This window comes from Pseudophryne corroboree, chromosome 6 (genome assembly GCF_028390025.1).
Source record: "Pseudophryne corroboree isolate aPseCor3 chromosome 6, aPseCor3.hap2, whole genome shotgun sequence".
Classification (NCBI taxonomy): Eukaryota; Metazoa; Chordata; class Amphibia; order Anura; family Myobatrachidae; genus Pseudophryne; species Pseudophryne corroboree.
This window is the reverse complement of record NC_086449.1, coordinates 372458251-372471141: the sequence shown is the minus strand read 5'-3', so window position 1 is coordinate 372471141 and position 12891 is coordinate 372458251. Positions and strand designations below refer to the sequence as shown.

Below are 12891 nucleotides of genomic sequence, written 5' to 3'. Positions count from 1 at the left end.
TCTTTTGGTCCACAAGAGGATTGGTTTACAAGAGAGTTTAAAAGGCCATTTTAACTTCTGTATGCTGCTGCTCCTCTGTATCAGGCTGTAGGTGTGAAGATATCACAGCACCACACTCCCACCCTGTAACATATACAGTATGGTGAATAAGCACTCTGGGTCTATTTACTAAGCCTTGGAGAAAGGTAAAGTGGATGGAGATAAAGTACCAACCAAGCAGCTCTGAACTGCTATGAACTGCATTGAGTGGTACAGCTATCGGACAGATGACCAGGTGAATACAGGTTATAAGCAGCGAGTGGACTATACAAAATGCAGATTTTCTAGCCAGACAATCTGTGAAATGTGCGTGGTTTTTAGTTGAATATTTGCTCATTTTTATTGTTTATTTTATGTATTGTGATTGTACTTTACTATTGTACTTCCCCTTGTTATATTTTTATGCAGATACTGCTGTTACATTGAGGAATGGAGAATGGAGGGACGCTGCCTAAATGATTATTCCACCAACATGCATATTGGACTAATTCTGCCCATGGTGATAAAAGATTTTCTGCATATATATTTAATAGATATACTACTCTTGGGTGTACGGTCACGCTCTGACATACGCATAAGGCCCTTAACTACCCAAGGCGGCCATATATATCAGAGTGCAACTGCACAGCCAATAGTGGTATATCTATGTTAAAAAATTGCCCCTGTTTTTGGTCAATATGTTAAAACAGATACAGAAAAGGAGGTAAAAATAGTTCAGAAAAGGCTGTTTCATTTGCATTATTTTTAGTGAATAAACATGTAACTGGATAACCGTGTGAGTGATTAAACTAGTGAGGCAGTGATGTGCTGCTGTCAGTCAGGCAGTGATAAGCTGCATTTCTGTGAGTACTATCTCTGTGAGTGATAGTGTTATTTACACTTGTGGGGTGATGCTGCTGTATCTTTCTGATGAGGTTTTGGTGAAAATTGGAAGTAGTTCAGGTGTATGGTTATGCTGGAGCAGTGTGGTCATTGGGAAATAATGCACAGTCATGTAATCTAGTCTGTCCAATCACATTAAGAGAGATTTCTGTTATTTAAACACACAATTTTAGATAGATAGATAGATAGATAGATAGATAGATAGATAGATAGATAGATAGATACCATATAATGTTATAATGTTGGCAGCTGTCATGACTGAGTCCACAGAGATAACCAAAGGAGAAGTAGGGATGGCAGCAGCAATGACAGTTGATTTCACTGGGTCCAACAGCAGAAATTAGATGATTTCGGTAGATGCCCCCAAACCACCCTGTTCTTGGTGTAATGATTCCTCAACACTAATATGTCATTTCCCACATATTCCCACATGTATCACTGTGTAATATCAGTAGGAAGATGAAGCATGGCCTTCACCAACTGCCATCACCAACTGCCGCCCGCATGCCATATTTAAATTCTCCATGGCATAAAACCTCAGTGCACAGCAATATCACTGGCATTTTTTGAGTTGAAGCTGCTGCTGACGCATGAGAAAGAGCCTCCCGAGAGAGATCACGTTTTCTCACTAGAATTTGCTGCCAGCGATTCACCAGTCACCGGATCTCAGCGCACAATCACATCTGTGTTATTTCTGTCCTTTTTTTTAAATTTGTGTAGGTACTGTCACCATCTACAATGAGCCGAAGGGAGTTAGCCCAGCTGCTTGGAAATGAAGGAACATCCCATAACATCAGTGAGACATGGCTGAGGTCAGGACGCCGCAGACCATCCAATGGAAGACAATCATCTGGTAGAAGAATAGCAGGACCATCATCAGGAAGAGAAAGAGCTGGACCATCATCAGGAAGAACTGCACCATCATCAGGAAGTGGAAGAGCTGGACCATCATTGGGAAGAGGAAGAAATGAGCCCAGTTCCAGTGAAAATCGGGCAGCTGCACTTAGGGCAGAACTCCTGAGGCCGGAGAACATCCTGAGGCCCATTCTGCCCAGTATTCCCACCTACAGCAGATGCACTATTGCAGAAGGAGAGGAAGTAGAGTACTGCACCATCTGCATGTCTGACATTGAAGTTGGAATGGAAATGGCTGTATCATCCTGCCACCATACCTTCCATGTTTCTTGCCTGACACAATGGCTACGGATGAACAGCGTTTGCCCTGTGTGCCGCACAAGCTGCTACGACCTGGACATTTTGTCACACCTTATCTGAAGGACACCAAACCCAAGCAGAAACAGTGAACCAAATCCTAAGATCAGAAGCCAAAGTGGTGAGTAAAGATCAATAATCATTTTAAACCAGTGAGCCTGTTCTGGGCTTTCCACTGGATGGATCTAGGTGAAAACGTTAACCACTTGCCTGGCATGGTCATATCAGATGCGACCACACCAGGCTGGGCTTTCCTTTACATGGTTGTATCTTATGCAGTGGCGCACTCAGGGGGGGTTCTGAGTATCTAGAACTCCACCTGACAGATGAGGAGAGGGAGCACTGTTTTATTTAGCCCCATCCCATGCGGCAAATGGGGGCGGCGCAATATAAAACTATTCCATTAAGATCATGTAATTTTGGCCCCGCCCCCTCCCAATTGACCCATTGTTACATTTTGCTACGAGGTGGAGGGGCATAACGATGGTGCCTCTCTACAACATGGTTGCAGCTGCAAGCCAGGTGAAAGTGAGTGAATGTTTGTGTATATATGGACGTATGTGTGTGTAATCAGGTATGCAGACATGGCCAACCCGTGGCTCACCAGCTGTTGGAAAACTACATATGCCAACATGCCACAGTTTAAGCATTCCATAATAGCAAAACTGTGACAAAACATGCTGGGATTTCATAACAGAGAGCCACAGGTTGGCCAGTCCTGATGTATATGTGACTCACTGAGGGGGGACATGTACTAAGCAGTGATAAAACTGGAGAAGTGAGCCAGTGGAGAAGTTGCCCATGACAACAGCTGCTCTGTATATGTTTATAGTATGCAAATTATAAATGTTACGTCAATGCTGATTGATTGGCATGGGCAACTTCTCCACTGGCTCACTTTTCCAGCTTTATCACTGCTTAGTACATGTCCCCCTCATCAGTGTAATGTATGTGTGACTTATACATATGTGTTTTTTTAAAAGAAAATTGTATTGGACATACTTTTACATGTTCTTAACTTAATTCAGTTCTAAAAAACAAAACAACAACATTTCTGAGCAGTTTTTGGAAAAAATATTAATCAGGTAGTTAATGAACTCTAATAACTGACAGAAATAACCATTTTTCAGTTACCTGAAATTAATGTAAAAGTGATTATAAAACTGAACAGAAATGAAAACTGGGGATTAGGGCTACTGGCGATACCCCAAAAACTAAAACGACATTAGGCAGCCACCTCATGGGTGTGTTGGAAGAGCTGCTAAGCTGCTTAGTATTTTTTATATGTGGTCAATTACAACTCACTGATGACTTAATAACTGGAAAATTTAAACATGGGTAACGATGGCTAGTTCAGCCAGTATATATATATATATATATATATACATATCTATATATATATATCTATATATATATATATATACAGGTTGAGTATCCCTTATCCAAAATGCTTGGGACCCGAGGTATTTTGGATATGGGATTTTTCTGTATTTTGGAATAATTGCATACTATAATGAGATATCATGGCGATGGGGCCTAAATCTAAGCACAGAATACATTTATGTTACATATACACATTGGCCCTCATTCCGAGTCGTTCGCTCGGTAATTTTCATCGCATCGCAGTGAAATTCCGCTTAGTACGCATGCGCAATATTCGCACTGCGACTGCGCCAAGTAATTTTACAATGAAGATAGTATTTTTACTCACGGCTTTTTCTTCGCTCCGGCGATCGTAGTGTGATTGACAGGAAATGGGTGTTACTGGGCGGAAACACGGCGTTTTAGGGGCGTGTGGATAAAAACGCTACCGTTTCCGGAAAAAACGCAGGAGTGGCTGGAGAAACGGGGGAGTGTCTGGGCGAACGCTGGGTGTGTTTATGACGTCAAACCAGGAACGACAAGCACTAAACTAATCGCAGATGGCGAGTAAGTCTGAAGCTACTCTGAAACTGCTAAGTAGTTTGTAATCGCAATATTGCGAATACATCGGTCGCAATTTTAAGAAGCTAAGATACACTCCCAGTAGGCGTAGGCTTAGCGTGAGCAACTCTGCTAAATTCGCCTTGCGAGCGATCAACTCGGAATGAGGGCCATTATACACACAGCCTGAAGGTCATTTTAGCCAATATTTTTTATAACTTTGTGCATTAAACAAAGTGTGTCTACATTCACACAATTCATTTATGTTTCATATACACCTTATACAAACAGCCTGAAGGTCATTTAATACAATATTTTCAATAACTTTGTGTATTAAACAAAGTTTGTGTACATTGAGCCATCAGAAAACAAAGGTTTCACTATCTCACTCTCACTCAAAAAAGTCTGTATTTCGGAATATTCTGTATTTCGGAATATTTGGATATGGGATACTCAACCTGTATATATATACATATATATACAGTGCTTAAAGTGGTCCTAGAGGGGTGGTGGAACTCACCCCCCTCCCTAGGGCACCCAAGTAGTAAAGGTATTGCACGCGCCGTAAAAAAAGGGGCGTGGTCTCCAAAAAGAATGGGGCGTGATCACACAATAGTAATAATGCCCACAGTAGTAGCACCCTGTAATACACATAATGCCCACCACAGTAGCGCTTCTTATACAATGCCCATAGTAGTAGTGCTCATTATGCACTGTCCACTGTACTCGTAGTGCCCACAGTGGTAGTGCCCCTTATATAGTCCCCATAGTAGTGGTGCCCCTTATGCAATGCCTGCAATAGTAGTGCCCCTTATGTCCCCAGGAGTGATGCCCCTTATGAAGTGCCCCCTTTACAATGCCCTCATTAGTAGGGCCCCCAGTAGTAATGCCCTTAATGGTAATGCCCCTGTGTAGTATTGCCCCCAGTAGTAATGTTGCCTGTAGTAATGCACCCAGTCGTTTAGCCCCCTAGTAGTTATACCCCCAGTGGTAATGCCCTTGCAGTTATGACCCCAGTAGTTTACCCCCCCTTTAATTTAGCCTCCCAGTGGTAATGCCCCCAGTAGTTTAGCCGCCAGTAGTAATGCCCCCCTGTAGTTTGCCCCCTTGTAGTTTATCCTCTGTAGTTATGCCTCCAGTGGTTTAGCCCCTGTATTTATGCCCCCCTTCTAGTTATGCCCCCAGTAGTAATGCCTCCAGTAGCTTGGCCCCTGTAGTTATGTCCCCAGTAGTAATGCCCCCCTATAGTAATGCCCCTGTAGTTACGCTGCCAGTAGTAATGCCCTCCTGTAGTTTGTCCCCAGTAGTTAGCCCCTTTGTAGTTTGCCCCCAGTAGATGCCCCCCAGTAATAATGTCCCCCAGTAGTTTGCCCCCAGTAGCTGCCCCCAGTAGTAATGCCCCCCAGGAGTTTGCCCCAATAGATGACTCCCCAGTACTAATGCCCCCAGTAGATGCCCCTCTAGTTATAAAGCCCCCAGTAATAATGCCCCCAGTAGTAATGCCCCCCCAGTAGTAATGCCCCTTGTTGATGCCCCCCCAGTAGTAATGTCCCCCCGTAGTTTGCCCCCAGTAGATGCCCCCTCAGTAGTAATGCCCCCCTCCCCCAGTAGATGCGCCGCTGCACTAAGGAAGAAAAAAACACACCATACTCACCGAGCCCCGCTCCCGCTTCCAGACCGCTGCAGTCCTACTCTCTTGGCGTCCGCTCCTCAGCACTATGAGAGAGATGTCATGACTGACGTCTCTCCCATAGCGCACGGCGCACAGTGACAGCGCCGGAAGCCGGAGCTCAGTACTGAGCTCCTGCCTCCGGCTTTTGGTGTAGAGGAGATACGGGCGCCCGCTGGTAACACAATCTCAGCGGGCGCCCGTCATCTCCCTGTGTGGCGCCGGGGACACATCGGGTTAGGTATATTGTGGGCTTTCTCTGGGTCAATCTTCTCATGCCCCTTTCCCCCAAAGCATGCCCCATATGTTCCTATCGAAAAAAATTGGCACAGGGCACCAAAAAATCTAGTTACGGCTCTGCAACTGGGACACATGGGAGCCCCATATGAAGCTCCTCGGGAAGAATTTAGAATCCGACATCAGCTATTCCCCATGTCACTTTATGTCCAGTGTGAGGTTACATTCTATGAAACATTTGCCTAAAATATGTTTTATATTTTTGTTGTCTGAGATATACCATTATATAATTATTACTATTATTTATTACCAGTTACATTATATTGCGCACACGTATTCCACAGTACTCTACTGAGAATATTTTTGCCATTCAAATCAGTCCCTGCCCCGTGGAGCTTACAGTTTATGGGCCTTATTCAGTTTTGTTAGCAAACCCAAAAAGTTAGCAATTGGGCAAAACAATGTTGCACTGCAGGTGGGGCAGATATAACACGTGCAGAAAGAATTAGATTTGAGTGTGGTGCGTTCAAACTAAAATCTAAATTGCAGTGTAAAAATAAAGCAGCCAGTATTTACCCTGCACAGAAACAACATACCCCACCCAAATCTAATTCTCTCTCCAAATGTTATATCTACCCCACCTGCAGTTCACGTGGTTTTGCCCAATTGCTAACTTTTTTGGTTTGCTAACAAACCTGAATAACCCGCTATATTCCCTATCACCTGTACACACACTACAGTTATTTTTTTGTTGGGAGCCAATTAACCTACCAGTATATTTTTTGGTGTGTGAAAGAATACCAGAATACCTGGGGGAGACTATACGAATACCACACAGTATAATGATCCAAAACAATGTTTTTAAAATACTGCAAGTATTTACCAATTATGATAATGCAGTAATGTATTGGCAGAGTGAGGAACATTTATACCCCTTTTATACCAACCAGTATACAACACGGGTTATTGAACATGAACGCGCATTACCCGTGTTGCTGGCTGGTGTAAAAGGGCCGAGTTGGAATAATCTAGGTATTCCAACTCGGGTAGCTTGCAGGGTTGAACACGGGTTCAACACGGTAAGCTGTGCAGTGTAAACGAAAGCCAGGTCGATGCGACCCGTTTCACGTTTACAGCAGCGTCACCAACCCAGCAATATGCCGGGATGGAGACTGCAGATGTAAAGGGGGCTGACGCAGGTTGCAGTCGGGTAGCACTCATGTCAGGTTCCCGGCTGTGACCCGCGTTTTTAGATGGAAAAGGGGTATAAGAAACCAATGTTGAAATATGATCACTTTTAATTAGACAAGATATCAGAAGACAGACCAGCACTTGGCAGCACTTAGTAATACACAGCAGTATAAAGTGGTACAGGACAGAAAGACCAATCCTATGGTACAACAGTTGTTTAAGAGCAATGTATGATGTAGAAGCACATATTTAATGTCCATATTGCTGGAAGACCCCCAAATACCTTGCATGGCTATTACAGCTTTCACATTGCTATAGCAGGTCCCACCGGGACTTCTACACACGTCTTTCCCGGGTGCGACCCACTTCAGACCCCTTTCAGACTGGCGGCCCCGACACGGCATATTGCTGTGCCGATTATGTCACCATGTCACGGTGGATGGATGATCTCCAAGCGCCGCCTGCTACTATAGTGTGTACAGGGGAGCTGGTCGCATCGACTCAGCAACCCGTTCACACTGCACAACAACCCGGATCCTACCCTTGTTTAACCCTGCTTTACACACAAATTGAAAGGCTGGGTTTCCAGACTTGGGATATTTCCCCTGCCCCTTTCACCCTGCACAAATCCCGGGTTACTGTGCATTCACGTGCAATAACCTGGGTTATTTTTGGCAGTGTGAAAGGGGTATTTGTATACAGTTCACAATGGGGGTCATTCCGAGTTGATCGTAGCTGTGCTAAATTTAGCACAGCTACGATCATGTTCCCAGACATGCAGGGGGACGCCAAGCACAGGGCTAGTCTGCCCCGCATGTCTGTCTGCCCCCCCTCGCACAAGTACAAAAGCATCGCACAGCGGTAATGCTTTTGTACTTGTTGAGTAACTCCCAGCCAGTGCAGCTCCTGCGGCTGGACGGGAGTTGATCGTCGCTACCCCTGGTTGCAGCGGCTGCGTGTGACCTCACACAGCCACTGCGGCCCGCCCCCCACACGGTCCGTCCACGCCTGCGCTGGCCGGACCGCAGCCCCATAACGGCGGGCCAAACGCCGCCGTGCCGCCCCCTCCCGCCCAGCAACGCCTCTGCCTTTGGCCGTCCGGCATGCGCCGGCGCATGCACAGTTCCGACCCGATCGCTGCGCTGCAATAAACTGCAGCGAGCGATCGGGTCAGAATGACCCCCAATGACTCTACTGTTCCAGCTTTATGTCTGTCTGCATGTATGCATAATTTTATAGTTGTGTATATTATTTATTTATTAACATTTACTTATATAGCATTTTAAAATAGGGAATAAAACAGCAATAGAACAGTAATAAAACTAAATTGGGTAATAACCACAGTTGCCTACCCTACCTCATTCTGCAGGAGACTCCCTGAAATAGCAGCAATGTCCCTGACTCCCTGAATAGTCCAGTTCTGATTGCACCTTACCCCCATTATATAGCTGTTATATCCTTGGGGGGGGGGGGGGGGGGGGGGGGGAGAAATTAGAGACACATACATTTAATGCCATTCCCCTGCATTGGTTATAAGGCACAGTGATCCCTATGGCTACATGCATTTTAAAATAAGAATTTACTTACCGATAATTCTATTTCTCGTAATCCGTAGTGGATGCTGGGGACTCCGTAAGGACCATGGGGAATAGCGGCTCCGCAGGAGACTGGGCACAAAAGTAAAGCTTTAGAACTACCTGGTGTGCACTGGCTCCTCCCCCTATGACCCTCCTCCAAGCCTCAGTTAGGATACTGTGCCCGGACGAGCGTACACAATAAGGAAGGATTTTGAATCCCGGGTAAGACTCATACCAGCCACACCAATCACACCGTATAACTCGTGATCTAAACCCAGTTAACAGCATGATAACAGAGGAGCCTCTAGAAAAGATGGCTCACTACAGCAATAACCCGATTTTTTGGTAACAATAACTATGTACCAGTATTGCAGACAATCCGCACTTGGGATGGGCGCCCAGCATCCACTACGGACTACGAGAAATAGAATTATCGGTAAGTAAATTCTTATTTTCTCTAACGTCCTAAGTGGATGCTGGGGACTCCGTAAGGACCATGGGGATTATACCAAAGCTCCCAAACGGGCGGGAGAGTGCGGATAACTCTGCAGCACCAAATGAGAGAACTCCAGGTCCTCCTCAGCCAGGGTATCAATTTTGTAGAATTTTACAAACGTATTTGCTCCTGACCAAGTAGCTGCTTGGCAAAGTTGTAAAGCCAAGACCCCTCGGGCAGCCGCCCAAGATGAGCCCACCTTCCTTGTGGAATGGGCTTTTACAGATTTTGGCTGTGGCAGGCCTGCCACAGAATGTGCAAGCTGAATTGTACTACAAATCCAACGAGCAATAGTCTGCTTAGAAGCAGAAGCACCCAGCTTGTTGGGTGCATACAGAATAAACAACGAGTCAGATTTTCTGACTCCAGCCGTCCTGGAAACCTATATTTCCAGGGCTCTGACAACGTCTAGCAACTTGGAGTCCTCCAAGTCCCTAGTAGCCGCAGGCACCACAATAGGTTGATTCAGGTGAAACGCTGAAAACCACCTTAGGGAGAAACTGAGGACAAGTCCTCAATTCCGCCCTGTCCGAATGGAAAATCAGATGAGGGCTTTTACAGGATAAAGCCGCCAATTCTGACACGCACCTGGCCCAGGCCAGGGCCAACAGCATGACCACTTTCCATGTGAGATATTTTAACTCCACATATTTAAGTGGTTCAAACCAATGTGACTTTTGGAACCCAAAAACTACATTTAGATCTCAAGGTGCCACTGGAGGCACAAAAGGAGGCTGTATATACAGTACCCCTTTCACAAACGTCTGAACTTCAGGGACTGAAGCTAGTTCTTTTTGGAAGAAAATTGACAGGGCCGAAATTTGAACCTTAATGGACCCCCATTTCAGGCCCATAGACACTCCTGTTTTCAGGAAATGTAGGAATCGACCTAGTTGAAAATTCCTCCGTCGGGGCCTTACTGGCCTCGCACCACGCAACATATTTTCGCCAAATGCGGTGATAATGTTTTGCGGTTATATCTTTCCTGGCTTTGATCAGGATAGGGATGACTTCATCCGGAATGCCTTTTTCCTTCAGGATCCGGCGTTCAACCGCCCTGCCGTTAAACGCAGCCGCGGTAAGTCTTGGAACAGACAGGGTCCTTGCTGGAGCAGGTCCCTTCTTAGAGGTAGAGGCCACGGATCCTCCGTGAGCATCTCTTGAAGTTCCGGTTACCAAGTCCTTCTTGGCCAATCCGGAGCCACGAATATAGTGCTTACTCCTCTCCATCTTATAATTCTCAGTACCTTGGTAATGAGAGGCAGAGGAGGGAACACATACACTGACTGGTACACCCACTGTGTTACCAGAGCGTCTACAGCTATTGCCTGAGGGTCCCTTGACCTGGCGCAATACTTGTCGAGTTTTATAAACATGTGGAAGACTTCTGGGTGAAGTCCCCACTCTCCCGGGTGGAGGTCGTGTCTGCTGAGGAAGTCTGCTTCCCAGTTGTCCACTCCCGGAATGAATACTGCTGACAGTGCTATCATATGATTTTCCGCCCAGCGAAGAATCCTTGCAGCTTCTGCCATTGCCCTTCTGCTTCTTGTGTCACCCTGTCTGTTTACGTGGGTGACTGCCGTGATGTTGTCCGAATGGATCAACTCCGGGTGACCTTGAAGCAGAGGTCTTGCTGAGCTTAGAGCATTGTAAATGGCCCTTAGCTTCAGGATATTTATGTGAAGTGATGTCTCCAGGCTTGACCATAAGCTCTGGAAATTCCTTCCCTGTGTGACTGCTCCCCAGCCTCGCAGGCTGGCATCCGTGGTCACCAGGACCCAGTCCTGAATGTGCGGCCCTCTAGAAGATGAGCACTCTGCAACCACCACAGGAGAGACACCCTTGTGCTTGGTGACAGGGTTATCCGCTGATGCATCTGAAGATGCGACCCGGACCATTTGTCCAGCAGGTCCCACTGGAAAGTTCTTGCGTGGAATCTGCCGCATGGGATTGCTTCATAGGAAGCCACCATTTTTCCCAGAACCATTTCATTGACGTACTGAGACTTGGCTCGGTTATAGGAGGTTCCCGACTAGCTCGGATAACTCCCTGACTTTCTCCTCCGGGAGAAACACCTTTTTCTGAACTGTGTCCAGGATCATCCCTAAGAACAGAAGACGAGTCGTCGGAATCAGCTGCGATTTTGGAATATTGAGAATCCAATCGTGCTGCCGCAACACTACCTGAAATAGTGCTACACCGACCTCCAACTGTTCCCTGGATCTTACCCTTATCAGGGAATCGTCCAAGTAAGGGATAACTAAAATTCCCTTCCTTCGAAGGAGTATCATCATTTCGGCCATTACCTTGGTAAAGACCCGGGGTGCCGTGGACCATCCATACGGCAGCGTCTGAACTGATAGTGACAGTTCTGTACCATAAACCTGAGGTACCCTTGGTGAGAAGGGTAATTTGGGACATGAAGGTAAGCATCCTTGATGTCCCGAGACATCATGTAGTCCCCTTCTTCCAGGTTCGCAATCACTGCTCTGAGTGACTCAATCTTGAATTTGAACCTCTGTATGTAAGTGTTCAAAGATTTTAGATTTAGAATCGGTCTCACCGAGCCGTCCGGCTTCGGTACCACAACAGTGTGGAATAATACCCCGTTCCCTGTTGCAGGAGGGGTACCTTGATTATCACCTGCTGGGAATACAGCTTGTGAATGGCTTCCAAAACTGTCTCCCTGTCAGAAGGAGACATCAATAAAGCCGACTTTAGGAAACGGCGAGGGGGAGACGTCTCGAATTCCAATTTGTACCCCTGAGATATCACCTGAAGGATCCAGGGGTCTACTTGCGAGTGAGCCCACTGCGCGCTGAAATTCATTGAGACGGGCCCCCACCGTGCCTGATTCTGCTTGTAAAGCCCCAGCGTCATACTGAGGGCTTGGCAGAGGCGGGAGAGGGTTTCTGTTCCTGGGAACTGGCTGATTTCTGCAGCCTTTTTCCTCTCCCTCTGTCACGGGGCAGAAATGAGGAACCTTTCGCCCGCTTGCCCACGAAAAGACTGCGCCTGATAATACGGCGTCTTCTCATGTTGAGAGGCGACCTGGGGTACAAACGTGGATTTCCCAGCTGTTGCCGTGGCCACCAGGTCTGAAAGACCGACCCCAAATAACTCCTCCCCTTTATAAGGCAATACTTCCAAATGCCGTTTGGAATCCGCATCACCTGACCACTGTCGTGTCCATAACCCTCTACTTGTAGAAATGGACAACGCACTTAGACTTGATGCCAGTCGGCAAATATTCCGCTGTGCATCACGCATATATAGAAATGCATCTTTTAAATGCTCTATAGGCAATAATATACTGTCCCTATCTAGGGTATCAATATTTTCAGTCAGGGAATCCGACCACGCCAACCCAGCACTGCACATCCAGGCTGAGGCGATTGCTGGTCGCAGTATAACACCAGTATGTGTGTAAATACCTTTTAGGATGCCCTCCTGCTTTCTATCAGCAGGATCCTTAAGGGCGGCCATCTCAGGAGAGGGTAGAGCCCTTGTTCTTACAAGCGTGTGAGCGCTTTAGCCACCCTAGGGGGTGTTTCCCAACGCACCCTAACCTCTGGCGGGAAAGGATATAATGCCAATAACATTTTAGAAATTATCAGTTGTTATCGGGGGAAAACCACGCATCATCACACACCTCATTTAATTTC

The 12891-nt window shown here is 46.4% G+C and overlaps 1 protein-coding gene across 2 annotated transcripts in view; it reads right to left on the bottom strand.

The window, feature by feature from the left end:
- KCP (kielin cysteine rich BMP regulator) overlaps positions 1 to 12891 on the bottom strand; it is a 288203-nt gene that overhangs the window by 204997 nt on the left and 70315 nt on the right. Inside the window, exon 1 of one of the 2 annotated variants that reach the window (XM_063926700.1) lies at positions 1147 to 1407. The exons of the other annotated variant lie outside the window; for it this stretch is intronic. Within the exon in view, the coding sequence (XP_063782770.1) occupies positions 1147 to 1177 (31 nt within the window). The 5' untranslated portion in view covers positions 1178 to 1407. Of the gene's footprint in view, positions 1 to 1146; positions 1408 to 12891 lie in introns of those variants that run through there. 2 annotated transcript variants of the gene reach the window in all.